This window comes from Saccopteryx bilineata, chromosome 6 (genome assembly GCF_036850765.1).
Source record: "Saccopteryx bilineata isolate mSacBil1 chromosome 6, mSacBil1_pri_phased_curated, whole genome shotgun sequence".
Taxonomy (NCBI): domain Eukaryota; kingdom Metazoa; phylum Chordata; class Mammalia; order Chiroptera; family Emballonuridae; genus Saccopteryx; species Saccopteryx bilineata.
In genome coordinates, this window is record NC_089495.1 from 51,336,350 (window position 1) to 51,352,497 (window position 16,148).

Sequence of the window (16,148 nt, forward strand, 5' to 3'; positions counted from 1 at the left end):
TTCATTGAACTGTTACCAGTACTCTCTTCCACACACAAACCAGAAAGTCTTCGGAGCATCCAAAAGAAACTGCTTAGAAATAATGTAATCTACTCTACATAGCTCAGCTAAAGGCCAAGATGGGACATTTGCAATGAAAACAGGTCCAGACAAGAAGCAAATGCTTTCCTAGCACATACAATAAAGCAGAAGTGGGGACAAACAAAACAAAACAAAACAAAGCAAAACAGCCCCTTACCTGCAAGTTGAGGCAGCCATTTTCAAAACAGCAGCACTGTGGGTCCAACATTTCCTTACCAGGTGGGAAGGAGTAGGGACTGTAAGGATGCTGACTGGAGTCAAATGCGAGGCTGGAATCAGGTGGTGCTGGCCATCCCTCCAGCTCTGCATGCCTCCTGGCTGACTTTTTCGAGACGATCCCTGCATTGGCCTAGGGGCAGTCTGGGAAGCAAGGTGAGTGGGATTCCCGAAGGCCAGTACAGAGCCCTTGACTAGAGGCTTCCCTCTCAGGAGGAGAGAAAGTGGTCCCTACAGTGAGTCAGAAATTAGTGTTCTTAAACCCAATCTTTGTTCTTCCTCAGAATCCTTCACTGTTGTAATTTGGGTCATTGTTCTCTTGAGAAACAGTTATTACTTCAATCCATCACAAGGTCTCTACATTTGTGTTGTTTTATACTTTTACTTTCTTCTTGAAACACCAGCTACAATATGCTTATTCTTCATTTACAGTAACTTTTTGCATGAGACTCAACTTGAGAGCACTAAAACCAATAATGGGCTGTACTTTTCTGAAAATAGAACTCTTTGCTCTTTAAAAATAAACTTTAAATCTTTTTTTAATTAGCAAATGCAACAAGACCATAACCCTTTAAGTATCCTTTCACTATCTTCTGACCAAAGGGCACTTAATTTCAATGGCTCCATGTTTAAAACTAAATTGAAAGGTATTGGCTGAAGCCCAGAGGAGATGGGATGGGTTGGAGAAAACCCAGGAGTGTGAAGTGTTTGCAAGCAGCTCACGGCAGCTAGGACCAACAGAAACAACAAACTCCACCTGCCCCACGAGGTTTCTAGATATGGGGAAACAATAGGGTAACTGCATTTGGGGGTTGGGGCCAAGTTTCTAAATAGGTTACAAATGATTTGGCAAACTTTTTTTCTATCAACCCACTAGTGACTTAATAGCAACATTCGCTCACGTTAAGCACTGGTCCCAAGTGCCCCACTCCGGGCCATCTCTGTCACACAGCCCCAAGCCAATCCCTACTGCGTGGCAAGGTTGGATAGAAAGCTTCACCCCAGGGAGGGTTTTTTCATGACCAGGAGTGGGTGTACCTTATTTCCCCTTATATAAGATGCACCCTTTCCCAAAAAATTTGGGGTCTAAAAAACTGGGTGTCTTACAGTGGTTGTAATTTGTTTTACTCGCATTTCCTGCTTTCTCCCACAGATGAGTTGTATAAATTTCATGATGAATAAAACTTGAGTTAAATAACTTTATGCAATACAATCGTTTTTTCCAAAATTTGGGCCCTAAAATTAAGGTGTGTCTTATACATGGGAGCATCTTATACATAGAGAAATACAGTATTTTGTCTCAGATGCAGTTTGCTAGAATGCCTACATTGAAGCCACTGGATGCATATCCTATTTGTATGAATAAATTTTATTTCCCTTATTTCTTCTGATTATACACTGTATCCTATACTTTTCCTATACAAATTGAGTTACGCAATTACTGTGTTCCACACTTGAGGGCAGACCATGTGCTTTGTTCAGCACTTACACTCAAGCCATTGTAGTTCTTGGAATATAACGGTAAAATTCCTGACTGAGTTCTTGTTGGTTCTTAAGTACTGTACTGCATTTTCCAAGGAATAAATACATGAAAATTGTAAACACATATGCTATCCAATTTAACTCTCTTCAAACATGTGTACTCATAATAGCAGACTTGCACGGCCAGTGTCCTAGGCGTTTCTATATACAATGTTTACATATTACCTGAAGCTTCACAACCAAACTCTGGGTAGATAGATACCATTGAACTGTTTTATGAGTACTGATGCACAAAGGTTAAGGAGCTCGGCATGGCCCAGGCTCATAAACAGTTAGGGCTGAGCACACTATTATTTCCAATTTACAGAGAAGACAATGAAGGTACAGGTGAATTTGTCAAGGCGTCAATACATATATAGTGAGACTTCAACCCAGTCAATAGTTTTTAATCAGGTGTCAGGCAAACTGTGGCCAGCCTGTTTTTGGAATTTAATGGGACACAGCCACACTCACTCGTTGAGCATTGTGCTAGAATGGTGGCGAGGTAGTTGTGACCCAGACCGAGGCCTTAGGGCCTACAAAACCCTATGTAAGTAAAAATAATTACTATTTAGTCCTTTAGAGTTTGTTGATCCCTGGTCTTAACCCCTCAATACCATAGTCTTTGTCTTTCCAAGTATACCCGAAACCCACAGGATGTGGTCTGGCTGCAATTAAAAACCTACATTTTCTATCCATCTGTTACAAAATTTCCAGGGAAGTAGGGGAACTAATTTCTAAACTGCAAATAGCACTACTCTTGGTTTTCATTAGATTCTGTAAGCTAGTCAAGAGGACAAAACTGTCTACATCAATCGAGCTAACACATAGTGTAAGATTCAGGATCAATCAACATGAACATTTCACAATTATACTCTGCTGCTTCAGGTGGATTTTAAAAACCACTTCTTGTGTTTTACATTAAAGCCATATTGCACTACTTTTGATTTCATTTTTAAGAAATGGATAACAGAGGTATAATTTATTATCAAGGTGTTGGTATTCATTCAAATATATAGCAATATAAATAATGTGTAGAATAAGCCCAATACTGTCTAGCAAATGACTGTCAGGATTACAGCTCTGTGTGAAAAAGAAAAGGAGGGAGGGTAAGCCAGTCCAGGATGATTATAGTTCACCAGACCCCTTCCTACCTATTCAGAGTTCAAGTGTTACCTACAGTTTGAAAATGAAGGAAGGGTTTGGCTATTACTCATTTTAGGAAAAGAGGAATTAAGCGCAGCAAAATGATTTCTATGAAACAAGGAAAGAGCCAGATCATTTGATGCAATACTCATAGGTAGAATGAAGCAGTACTAATAATTTAAGTAAAACATTTCTTTAGCCTTTCAAATTGCTTTAATTCCAACTAAGCAATCATTTGAGGTTAGATCATAAAAATATGCTTAAAACATCACTGTAAATATGCCTCTCCCTTATTTATTCTAAGACCAGGTGCATCAAAAATGTTTGTGCCCCAGCCAGGACATATATGAAAAGAAACCAATGGGTGCACAAGTAAGTGAAACAATGAGTTGATGCTTCTCGACCCCCAGTCAGGACATGTATGAAAAGCAACCAATGCGTGAACAAGTAAGTGAAACGAGTTGATGCCTCTCTCAAAAAATAATCAATGGAGAGAAAAAAAAATTGCTTATGTATTTACTGATGGTTCTATCAGTGAAATCATAACTCCAGAGTTACAGTAAATTGCCATTACAGAACTGCCAAATTAGCCTTGACAATTTTACTTTTCAAATTTACAACATTAAAAAAAAATACTCTAACTTGGTCTGTGATAGCACAGTGGATAGAATTTGATGTAGAGAACTGAGGTCGCCAGTTCAAAACCCTAGGCTTGACTAGTCAAGGCACATGACAAGCAACAAGCAAGCAGCAAAGAACTAAAATAAAGCAACAATGAGTTGATACTTCACGTTTTGCATTCTCACTGTAAAATCAGTAAGTCTTTAAAAAGAAAAAAATTAAACAATGCTCGTCTGACCAGTGGTGGTGCAGTGGATAGCGTCAACCTGAAACACCGAGGTTCCAGGTTCAAAATCCCAAGGTTGCCAGCTTGAGTGCAGGATCACATGATCTCAAGGTCACTGGGCAAGGGATCAATGAACACTCCCCTTTTCCCCACCTCCACCCCCATCAAGGCATGTAAGAGAATCAATGAACTACAAGTTCATGCTTTTCACTTTCAAAAATCAATTTAAAAATACTCCAAATGAGTTATGCTAAAAATGTCTAACTTTTGTGCATGTTAGTCTTTTGTTACAAAATACCCAGAAAATGTAAGACACATACACTCTCTCTCTTTTCCCCCATTCCAGAAATAGCTTGGGTTCATAAATATTATATATCATTACTGGCTGACATGCAAGGCTACTACTATTTGGTACAAAAGGAAAAATCAAATTTTCACCTTGTATAGGTAGAGAAAATGAGGTACTACATTTCTCCAGATAATTAATAGGATAACATGTTATAGTTAATTATGAGCCCTAGATTACAAATCATGTCATGTTAACAGCCTTTAATATCAACCTTTCTTGAGTAACTTGACTAAACTTCAATTACTGGTTTTCCTATCAAGGATGAAGTCAGTCTGCGATTGATTTATGCCCAATTTACTCCTTTCAGGGACCTGAGATGTTTTACTGGTCTATCTTCTGTCTTTCCCATTAATATTTAAACCAGAAGCTAGGAGGTTCTTATCCATAAGTGCTTAGTATAGTGCTTTGCAAATACTAGATTATCCAAAACAAAACATAGCCGTCTTCAGATTATACTTCCATTGGAACTTAGGCAGGCATTCCACATTTTTAAAGTATAGTAATAATTAAAAACAAACCCAAATTGCTCCAGTTGGTTGGCTTTTCAAACTCTATGCTATGTAGGAAAGCAGAAACGGGTTGTCCTGACACATTTTACTCTAGCAAGAATGCAGGGTATTTAGACACAGAAAACAGCACGGTGACTACCAGAGAAAAGGCAGGTAGGGATTAGTAGAGGAAAGGAGATGGGACTTGGGGTGGCAGACACACAATATGCAGATGATGTATTATAGAATTGTACACCTGAAATCTATATAATTTTATCAACTAGTGTCAGACGACAAATTCAATCAAAATAAAATATATAAATCAATTTAAAACTATAAACAAATGCGTGGTATAAAGTAGCTCCGAATATTACCCCATACACATTAAAAAAGTCAAATATATAGTTACCCACTAAGCGCAATGACTGTGATGATGAGGTCATTCAACATGTTGTTCTGCCAGACACAGAAGCTTCTGGCTAACATGTGCAGAAAACTGAAAATGTGTTCAAAGAGTATCTGCTACCAAGTGAACGGTATTAATATAATCCACTCTACTTTCTATTCCATTCCAGGTTTACTTTAATAAAGTAATGCAAATCATTTAAAGAAAAAAAAACTTTAATTTTAATTCTGATCTAAGCATAAAATGCATCTTTATAGCACAGTTAAATTTAGTACAAACTATAAAAATGTTAACACTGATGTTTCAACAGAAATCTATTAAGATCTTCTAGAAAAATTATTTAAAGAAACAACATGTCATTTACTGATGTGAGGTTAATACATAAAAGAAAAAACCATTCACACATTTTACTGAATTTATCAGAAAATAACTTTAGTCATATTTCTCATAAAATTAAAAGTTTAAAAGTTGTGTGTGGCTCTACAGCAATTACAATTTGCAATGAAAATAGCCAAATCCTTAACCAGAACAATCCTAGTTTTAAAAGGTCACCAATTATGAAGAGCAGGTGTATCACAACTTAGCTTAAATTAAAATGAAAGACGGTAAACACTACAAGTTTTCAAGTTTGAATTGCACAAGGAAAATATTAGGGGAAAAAGCATTCAGAGCCATAGTTATTACTTTAAAAATATTAGCTTATTCTGATTTAAAAATATTAAATGAATCAAAGCGAGACAGTATGGAATTTTTACACAAACTTTTATATTTCAATGTTGTTTATTGAGGAGTGAATGAGAGACTACTGCCAGACATGCCCACGACACTTCACATTCAAGGGCTGGAAATTGAAAAGCTTCCCAAACTGAGTCACCGCATAAACCTTTTGGGAAAAAGAACTGAAAGTGACATCAAATATGACATCTTCACGCTTGTGTTTGTCTTCAGCTTTTTCTCCCCAATTTTTGGATCTGCTAGTTTGCTGGGTAGGCTTTTTTCTACCCTATAAGACTCACACTCCAATTAATAGAATTAACACTAGGTGTACAGCAATTTATTTTAACACACAACTACAATGAGTAACGAATCTTAAAGCTGTTTGTCTTATAATTCCTTATGTCTAGTGAGAAAAATGAACTTTATTTCCCTTTCGACTTCAGATGGGTAGATTATACCAATAGAAAAATACTCTTCAGTGCTACTGTGGGCTTACAGGAACTTCTTCAGTGGTATGACAGAAATCCATTTGAACACCATTCTGAAACCCAGTGCTTCTCTTTCTGCTGTTGTGGTTTTGCAGAAGAATGGTCTACACACAACTCTACTGTTCTCTTTTGCTCAAAAACAAAACAAAGAAACCTAAACAAAGGGTAAATGTTTATTTGGAGTTTTCTGGTGGTGATATTAAGGCCCCTCAAGCAGAGTTCAGGAGCTCCTGGATGGCTGCCTGATGCTCAGGACTGAGATGTGCTATGCATTCAGTCCACAATCCTCCAGAAGTCTAGGGAAGGAAACATTTTCAAAGATTTAGATTCGGTGAAATGGTGATTTAAAAGTATTTTAAAAAGCATCATTAGGCAGATGATAGTAACGTCAAAATACTTTCTTTCCAAAGTAGATTAGTTTGATAAATATCATTGTCAAAGCAAGAAATCGATTATTTCTTTCCAGTTCTATGCATTTACAGAAACTTTTCTTCATTTTTGCACTGATAAAGCTATACTAGGTAGATGACATACTCAAGTAATCAACACACATGAATTTAGGGAGTAAAAATCATTAAAAAATAAAATGCTTATAGCACTGTAAATATACCTCACACCTTCTTTAGTATGAGACTAGGTACATCTTTCTTCTTCACAGAAATGCAGACAAATTTATACACAATGAGTACGTGCTAAGCACCAACCAAAAGGTCCAAAATATTGCAAATTTAAGACAAAGGTTATAATTATAATATATGAGAACATGCAGATTATATTAAATATAATCAATTTGAAATTTGGAATAAAGATATAAAAATAAAATTTCCTTAGCTCTTTAGATTTCATTTCTTTCTTCTAATGAAGAATATGAAAAAAAAAATCTCCACAAAAAACAAACAATTTTATTTCCCTTTCCCCAATTTAACCAAACCAGCATACCTGTACTTGGCGAACTACATTAGCCAGACGTTTGGCACAAGGATCTTCATGTTTAATTGCCTCATGCATTTCTCCTTCTGCAATTATACTGAATATTTTGGGCAGATTGGTATTGTTCGGGCCAAGAACGATTGGGTGATTACTGATAAAAGAGAGGAAAGCTATTATAAATGAAATCACAAGGAGGAATCACTCTCAAGCACTCATACTTTCCCATGACCTCCCTCCAACACCGAATTTTGTTGTAAGGTTTTTATAGTGATTATGCATTCACTAAAATCAACCGCCTTTATAAATTCAGTAGGAGGAAAACAAGCTAATTTTACTTATTAGCTCTTCAGTTTCTTCTAGTGTAAATCAGAAAAAAATTCTTGGCTCATGTCTTGGGCCTGTTTTAAGGGCCAAAAAATAGAATGCTCTAAGTGCTTTTAAAATAATGTGATTTATTAAAAACAAAAAAAAGTATTAAGAAGAATAATAGCTTCTATTCATTTAAAAAATTTTTTTAAGCGAGAGGAGGGGAGATAGGCTCCCGCATGCACCCTGACCAGGATCCACCCCACAACCCCCATCTGGGGCTTTTGCTTGAATCAACTGAGCTATCCTCAGTGCCCGAGTCCAACGCTTGGACCAACCAACCTATCCTCAGTGCCCTGACTGGGGACTGAAGCTGGGCCATATGCACGCTGGGCAGACTCTCTATTCACTAAGCCAACCAGCCAGGGCTAGAATAACAGCTTCTTAATACAAATTTTATTTAGGTACCACAAATGGTTTCTAAAATAAATTTAAAGTTCAAAATGATAGATCAGCATTTCTAGTAAAAGTCAGGAAATAAACTCCAGGCAGGTTTAATGCAAAGAAATAAAGGAGGGAATTTAACTAGAATTCCAGTAGTCATTTCCAAGGAGATGATCAAACAGCACAGCAGGAACCGGTCTCTTCTGAGGCAGAGGCAGGTAAGGAAAGTGTAGCTTCCAGGATGGCCGTTACACTCCTTAATAATGTTCTCAGAGGGAAGTCTCAAAACACAATTATCTGTGAGAATGTTAACTTACAGGCAGGAAGGAATATGCCCATTGGCCCATTTCTACAAATTCTAAGAGGTGAGTAGTTACAGCCCTTGCATTTATTCATGAACTAAAAGCAGGAATTAACAGTGATAGAGCCTCCCAGATCTGACTAGTATTTAAGGAAACTTGGACTTAGAGAAACAGACCACCAGAGAACATGCCTTTGACTTAGTAACTCTATAGCCTCTAGGTTGTTGCAATTCTTAGATTTACTCATGGTCACAAAATAGCATTAATTATGCAAGACCCAGGGCCAGATTTTGATTGTCTGTCTGGTATACTTCCCTATATATTGATTCTTGAATCCAATGAACACTAGAATTTTAGAGGAAAAAATAACGGTACTAACAATGTACTTTAATCTCATTCTACTAATAAATGATATCATGTCAATTATACCTCAGTAAAATGGAAATTTAAAAAAATTTAAAGCAAAATAAATAAACGAAGTGGGAGATAGAACATCAGAAAAAAGCCTTTTTAAAACATTACAATCTATAATGCCTTATCTGTTTAATCCCATAAAAAATAACCCAAATTAGATTACAAAGCCATCTTAACTACATATAGTATAGTTTCTTTTTTTTCTTTTCTTTTTCCAGGTGAGGGGAGGGGAGACAAGAGAGAGAGAGAGACTCCTGCATGCACTCTAACCAGGACCCACCTGGCAATGCCCATCTTGGGCCAATACTCTGCCCATCATGGGCTATGCTCACAACGGAGCTATTTTTAGTGCCTGAGACAGAGGCTCCATGGAGCCATCCTAAGTGCTTGGGGCCGATGCACTCAAACCAATAGAGCCATAGATGAAGGAGAGGGAGAGGGAGAGAAAGAAGGTGAAGGGGGAGGGATGGAGAAGCAGATGGTGGCTTCTCCTGTGTGTCCTGATTGGGAATTGCACCCAGGACATCGACACGCTGGGCCAATGCTCTACCACTCAACCGGCCAGGACTATAGTATGTTTTCTTAACATGATTTACAAAGACAGCATTATTACAAATCTATAGACCTGAGAGCTGTGCACAAGAAGCACTGTATTATGCGAAGGGAAAAGAAATAAGGTCTATTTGTCCTTTCTTACCTTTCAATCAGATCACACAGATAACTGAAAGTCTGAACTGCTTCTTCTTTGTCTTCATGTAGTGGAAGCCAAGACAACCAGTGTGGTAGGACTTCCTCAACATTCACACAGTCAGGTTTGTACTTCATAATTTTCCCTACTGCCGAGATGCAGTTCTCTGTAGCATTGACATTTTCTTTGGTCTTAGAACCGACAGACTGAATAACTCTTACCAGCAGTGGAAGTGCTTCTAAAATAAGCATTTGAAAAAGGCCAGTTAAAAGCTCACATGCTCATGATGCATACGAACATAAAAATTTCCTTTATCTTTGGTCCATAATTATTGGTTATAGTGAATAAATGTTAAAAGTGTAAGGAATGTCTTGCGTCTTGGCTACAAAATGACAGACATAGTAATGAAGGTGAGACTGTTCCAGCAGCGTTAGGAGCACTAGCATTCCACTAACTCAGAGACACCAAGAAGTTAGTAGCCTCCAGATTTACCTGCCTGGTCACCTTAGGATGCTTAAGTTTTTAAAAGCCGCCTCACTTGATTCCTGTGCTGAACTTACAGGAACCACCAGTGTGCTTTAAAAGCCTTGTGGTAGGGCAGTGGTATACCTCCAAACTCAAAATGAAATCAAGGTGGGGAGGCTCTCATTCTGCTCAGATTTCAGCTCCATTTCTATGAGAATAAAGACTGTAAATTCTTCAGTGCTACAGATGAAGTTTTTGAAAAGGGAAAGTGTATAAAGCAGAAATAGGTAGATAATGCTTGGTGGTACAGAAGAACGAGGCAAAAACAAAAGGGATGACCGGAAGGACATGCACATAACCAAACATTAGTACCTGTACAAAACGGACGGTAGTTATCGCCACCATACTGTGCCATGACTCCCAGGCCATATGCAGCTGCTTGCCTGACTTCTGGGCTGCTGTCACATACATACTGGAGCATTGGCCTTAAGAAGTATTCTGCATATTTAAATGAGGCTGGACTACAGTGTTCTATAACATCATCAAAGATGCACAGCCCCCACTGTCTGTCTGGCCATGGTCTATGTGGACACTACAAAAGAGAGTCTCTTTTAAGCTTTGAATATTGAAGTACATAAAAATGTACAGAAATAACTACTATAGACTACTGACTTATATAAATATCCCTGATACAGACAAGGAAAAACAACTAGTAACAATCACTATGAATAAAAATCCTCAAATACTATACAGATTTCAGTCAGTACAGGTTTAAAAGACTTATATGGTTTGTTACAGAATTCTACAATATGACATTACCATGTACCACGAAGAACTGACAGTAGCAACAATACATGTACATTTACTTTACATAAAAAACGGGGCCCGACCAGATGATAGAGCAGTGGATAATGTCGGCCTGGGATGCTGAGGACCCAGGTTTGAAACCCTGAGGTCGCTGGCTAGAGCATGGGATCGTAGACATGACCCCATGGTCACTGGCTGGGTTGGAGCCCCCCCCCCCCCCCCATCAAGGCACATATGAGAAAGCAATCAATGAACAACTAAGGTTCTGCAACTATTAGTTGATGCTTCTCATTTCTCTCTCTTCCCATTTGTCTGTCCCTGTCTCTATCTCTCGTGGGCATGAGCTAAAAAACAAAACAAAACATAAAATAAAAAACTGACCATATAAGGCCATCATCCAGAATTGATTGCTGGCTGTACATAACAAGGATCATAACTGATTCTCTAGGGTCCAATGCAAAAAATGTAATCATTCAGTTTTCATTTATTAATTGAGCAGGGCATAGATAATCTGGAATAATAAAAAAATTACTTGTATATTTTTAGAATGTATTAAAATTTAATTGAACTATGGAATACCCAATTATCAAACTTTAAGCATACACTGGGTGAGAATGATGCAGGGCAAAGTAATAAATTTGATAAAATTAAAAGATGCACAGTGTAAAGCTATGATTTCTAAAATCCATTTTAACTTGAAACTGTAGTTTTCAAATGCTGCAGTGAAAGAATTCCAGATCAATTATCCAAAATAACTGTCAAAGAGAGGCAACACTTACTATTAGGTTGACAATTAATGGAAGCAGCTGCTCAAACCATGGTAACACCTTTTCCTTGTAGCTACTGAATATTGAGTGTAAAATGTCTGACACTTTGGTCAGAATATAAACATCATTTTCATCCTAAAACAAAAAAACCACACCCTATGTATTAGATTTCTCATCACTTTCTTAAGGGCACAGCAAAAATCTAGGCACGGAGGTTACCTCAATGACTGGGTGTCATGTCTCTTACCTGCCCGTGGAAAGATAAATGTGTGCACAAGCATTGCATTTATTTGTAAAAATAATGATTGAAAAATCATCCCAAATTTCAAAGTTCTGAAGCAGAAGTGTGTTTACTTTAGTATATTGTTTTTGCAAGAATGTCTTTAATTTCCGAGTGTCATGGTTGGGGAGGTGTGGATCACTTACTTATAGCATCTCACCCCTGCAAATGGTTTGTGTACGGCAGCGTGTGAACACCCTGCTGAAAACTGGGACGGCCTGCATGTACCAGCACTCGGCCACCAGGATGCACACATCCCACATACTCTGGATCTTAAATACACAGCTGAAATATGTTTGATGATGTCAAGTGGTTTGATGAGAAAAGAACTGAATAACAAGGTGAAGCATTCCATCAACCACTGCATGTGTATCACTGTTATTTTGTTAAATGCAATTTTAAGGGGCAACACTGATCAACAATAATTATACAGGTTTCAGGTACATGTGTGTTATTTTCTAAAAGGAAATTGGCATTCTGCGGTCTATTAGAGAGACAACTGATGTTACAGAAAGATCCCGCCTTAGACTGTCCACAGTGTATGGCTTTAGGCAATCATTTAACTTCTGAGTTTGAGTTCAAGTATCTTCAAAAGAATGAAAATACCACCAAATACAAATGGTTGTTACAAGGAACACATTAAAGAAAATAGCAGGCTGACTCCTAAGTATTATGTGAGAGGTAGTTCAACAAAATGTGAACATGGCATCCAAAAAACAAATCAGCTAAATTCAAATTATTCAATAAATTAATGAATGAAATACATTAGATTCTTCTGCTAAAGATTACTGATAATGATATCAGAAAGATAAGTCAGATTAATAAAAAATTAAGCATTTAAAAATCTCTCAGATGCAAACAGTCATGCAAATTAAGTTCTGAAGGGAATAATTTACCTCATCTTGTAGTGACTCTTCCACCTGTTCATCATAGTCTTCATCTTGTCTTTTAACTAAAACACACCCAAATAAATGTCTTTTTAAATGGTCGCCAAATGGTCAAGGATTACATTCAGAACTAAAAGCATAAAAAACTTACCTTGCCGCAATTCTTGATTTTTAAAATGTTCTTCGAGTTTAGCTTTCAGTATACCTCCCAATTCTTCAAAGTGTTCATTATTAAGGCATCCATCTCCCATTACTTCAATGCACTAAAATGAGGTTGAGGAAAGAAAGCAACCCATGAGATTTATGTGTTTTAAGAGTTAAAAGTTAAACTTCATTAAGAATCACATGGAATCATGAAAAAAACTCAATATAACTCAGTACCCTGGAAACTAATGATTAAGTTAGTAGATACACTTGGTTTGTTTAGTGACTGAAACAAAGGGCACATTAATACTTGAGAAAAGAATAATAAACTGGGGGAGGAAAAGAAAAAGCAACTTCTGGAACAGACCAACTAAGGTTATTTCAATAGTACAAAGAAGAGATAAGGCAATGGGGGAAAAATTAGGAGACTAGGAAGAAAACTACATGTAAGCTGGAGATGACACCCCCACTTCTGTAATTGGGTTATAGGTATGGGATGGTGGAAACTAATCAAGACTGGAATACAAGAGGAGCTATTCTTAAAAAACAAAATGACAACACCAAATTAAAACAAAAAAGAAATTAATCTTTTTTGGTTTAAAAAATTGTTGTTACAGCAACACACACAAAAACTCTCCAACGTATTCAGCAAGACTAATAAACAAACACACAACCTTACACATATTTTTAAGAAAACAATATTTACCTTTGCAAAAGAATGCATTATTTCTGATAGGACATCTGAATCCGGTTCTGTGCCAATGGCCTTGATGAGAGCATCGCACATAAAATGCCACATCTGTGTAAGATACTCAGGACCACGAACTCTTGCACATTCCAAGAGAAGAGGCATGGATTCCGCTGCTGCCACTCGAACACGTTTTATTGTTAAGGAAATGTAATCACTATCCTCAAAAGATTGTTCTACCACTTTCCCTACTTGAATGTTAAAGTGCTCACTGAGTTAATAGGAGTGCTAGGCAACTTGTGTTTATCTACCTTCTGTTTACTTAAGACTGCCACCGAAGAACTTGTGTTAAATATAACGTGTGTATAAAAATAGAAGTCTCTCTGCTCGTAAGACATACCTCCTGTCTTTTCTGTCACCTACAATATAGCAAGAAAGAATCTCAAATGACTGTGAAAAACCCAGGATGGTTAGGTCTCTTCTAGCCTTTTCAGCTTTTAATAAATATTAAGTTGTCTCTCCCAGTCTAATACCATTTATAAAGTAAGGTCTCAAGACCTCGTTTTAAAAACAATTGTTTCATTCTCTTGCATCATGAGAGTGTCTGCTGGGCAAAACCTGTCTCTGTAGAGGATGCCACACAGAATATTGCACGAGAAACTACAGCAAAGGGACTCAGAGGCAGACAGATCTGGGTTTGGGCCTGGGCTCTACCACTCTGTTGAGCTCTCTCTTTTTTTTACCCATCTATAAAATTGTGTCTGTAAAGGCATAAAAATGTACCTATATATTTAATTACTATCCCTAGGTTGAGGAGTAAAACATTTAACATGCAGATTTACCAAAAGACGTTTCTCCTAAAAGGTGCTATCCACATTTGAAATGGAAGAGTCTGTGCTACAGAAAGTTAAGTATCTGGGTTTCTAACCTATTAAGGTCTTATTATTGTTAAACATTTCCAACAGACATTTGGGAAAAGTAGTAATTATATATAATATAAACATTTGCTAATAAAATTCCTATCCTTAAAATCCTTCACTGGGCCACAGAAAATTGCTAGCTAGAGGAAAGGTAATATTTTCTATTTTCATGTTTTTGGCACAAGTAAAACAAAGAACCAAGTTTATAACCTGAAAGTATATAGTTAGTGCAAACACAGACAATAATGGTAACGTACTCTCCTGTTAACACAAAGTCTAATAAATAATGAACAAACTATAATTTAAATCTGGACATTTTACATTACAAAATTATAGGATATCATCGTGAAAATAAAATTTCAGTAAAGGGACCATCAGTTTGACAACCTGTTCGGTGTATTCCACAAAGCCTTCCTTTAACTCCTTAGCATAGCAAACCTGAAACCAAAGCAGATACATCAATATTTAAAGGTATTTTTATTAACAAACAGCAAAATAATAATGACCACAGAATGGTGTATTCTGACTAGAACTACATTTAATGCATTCAGGACTTACAAATTAGTCCTCTAACATATTTTTAAAAATATAAACTGGAAAGGACTATAAAATCATTATAGTATATATAGTCATTCAAAGTCTGGAATACTCCTTATTTTTACTTGTGTAAATTTAGCAAAAGTTCAGTACTCTTAAAATACCCTAAACAAAATGTTACTTAAGAAAAAATAATTTAAAAAGATATAAAAACCCCAAATTAATTGTAGCATATCACCTACTTTGTAAATTTGTAGTCAACAGGCTTATATAAATACTATTTTATATTTAAAAAAAAATTTCAATAGTGAAATAAATTAACCCTCATTGTCTATAACATGTGCATAAAGATTACGCTATAAAACCATGAGATAATCCTTGTAAACATTTAAATTTTCCTATCATGTTTATTTATACAACTGAAATCACACTTTAATTTTTAACATCATAAATACATTCTGTTCATTTAAAAAATATTCTTTGGCTACCTACTATATACTAAGCACAAAACACAAAGATCTTGGTCCTCCATGCCTTTTTTCCCCTCTCCATGGCTTTTTAATGGGTGTGTAGTACTCTAAAGTACTTCAGGCTGATCCAGGCTATTTGTTCTGTTGTTATTGCTATTCTTTGTTATTAGAAAAAGCACTGATAATAAAAAAGTTTTACCCACATGATTTTTTAAGGATGGAAATCCAGAAGTAGAAATAAATGTTGGGGGAAAAGTCTATTTTTTTTTTAAAGAATATATCCCTGCTCTTCAAAATAATTTCTTTAGCAACTACGAAAAGCATGCCTATCAAAAGTATAAAAATGTATTATGAGTTGTTCAATGATGTTTAATGTTATTATCGTTTACCAGCATTTGACAAGCAGTTGATTTTTCCTCCAGTCCTGCAGTTTTAATACCAAAACTTTGTTGATCTCCAAGGTTCACAAATTCCCAACCATCATCATCACTCATATTCTCCATGTCTTGAGCTATTGACAGAAAAAAAAAAGTCATGTTAAAATTAATAACAAAAAGAGAAATTTTACAATTGCTGTCTTCATAAAGTCACCTACTATCTAAAAGGGCTACTTCAGGCTTAATTGAAGCTGTCTTCATTAAAGGCCCCATAACCACTGGAAGGTATTGCTGAAATTCTTTTCCAAGGATTTTGCACATTCTGGCCCATGCTGAGATCATGTAAGAGATCTGGGGGGAAAGTTAAAGTTAAAATTAAATTAAAATTGATTTTAAAACAATAGGTAAATATAAGACATCAAAAAGAAATCAATTTCCCTATTTCGTAGAAATAATGTATTAT

At 36.4% G+C, this 16,148-nt stretch overlaps 1 protein-coding gene across 1 annotated transcript in view; it reads right to left on the reverse strand.

Annotated features, from left to right (window-relative positions):
- Positions 1 to 5,799: 5,799 nt before the first annotated feature.
- IPO5 (importin 5) overlaps positions 5,800 to 16,148 on the reverse strand; it is a 42,839-nt gene continuing 32,490 nt past the window's right edge. Inside the window, exons 16-26 of the mRNA XM_066234795.1 lie at positions 15,904 to 16,036; positions 15,698 to 15,819; positions 14,643 to 14,739; positions 13,400 to 13,572; positions 12,701 to 12,812; positions 12,559 to 12,614; positions 11,395 to 11,517; positions 10,181 to 10,400; positions 9,353 to 9,581; positions 7,199 to 7,340; positions 5,800 to 6,555 (exon numbers count right to left, since the gene is read on the reverse strand). Of these exons, the coding sequence (XP_066090892.1) occupies positions 6,469 to 6,555; positions 7,199 to 7,340; positions 9,353 to 9,581; positions 10,181 to 10,400; positions 11,395 to 11,517; positions 12,559 to 12,614; positions 12,701 to 12,812; positions 13,400 to 13,572; positions 14,643 to 14,739; positions 15,698 to 15,819; positions 15,904 to 16,036 (1,494 nt within the window). The 3' untranslated portion in view covers positions 5,800 to 6,468. The remainder of the gene's footprint in view (positions 6,556 to 7,198; positions 7,341 to 9,352; positions 9,582 to 10,180; positions 10,401 to 11,394; positions 11,518 to 12,558; positions 12,615 to 12,700; positions 12,813 to 13,399; positions 13,573 to 14,642; positions 14,740 to 15,697; positions 15,820 to 15,903; positions 16,037 to 16,148) is intronic.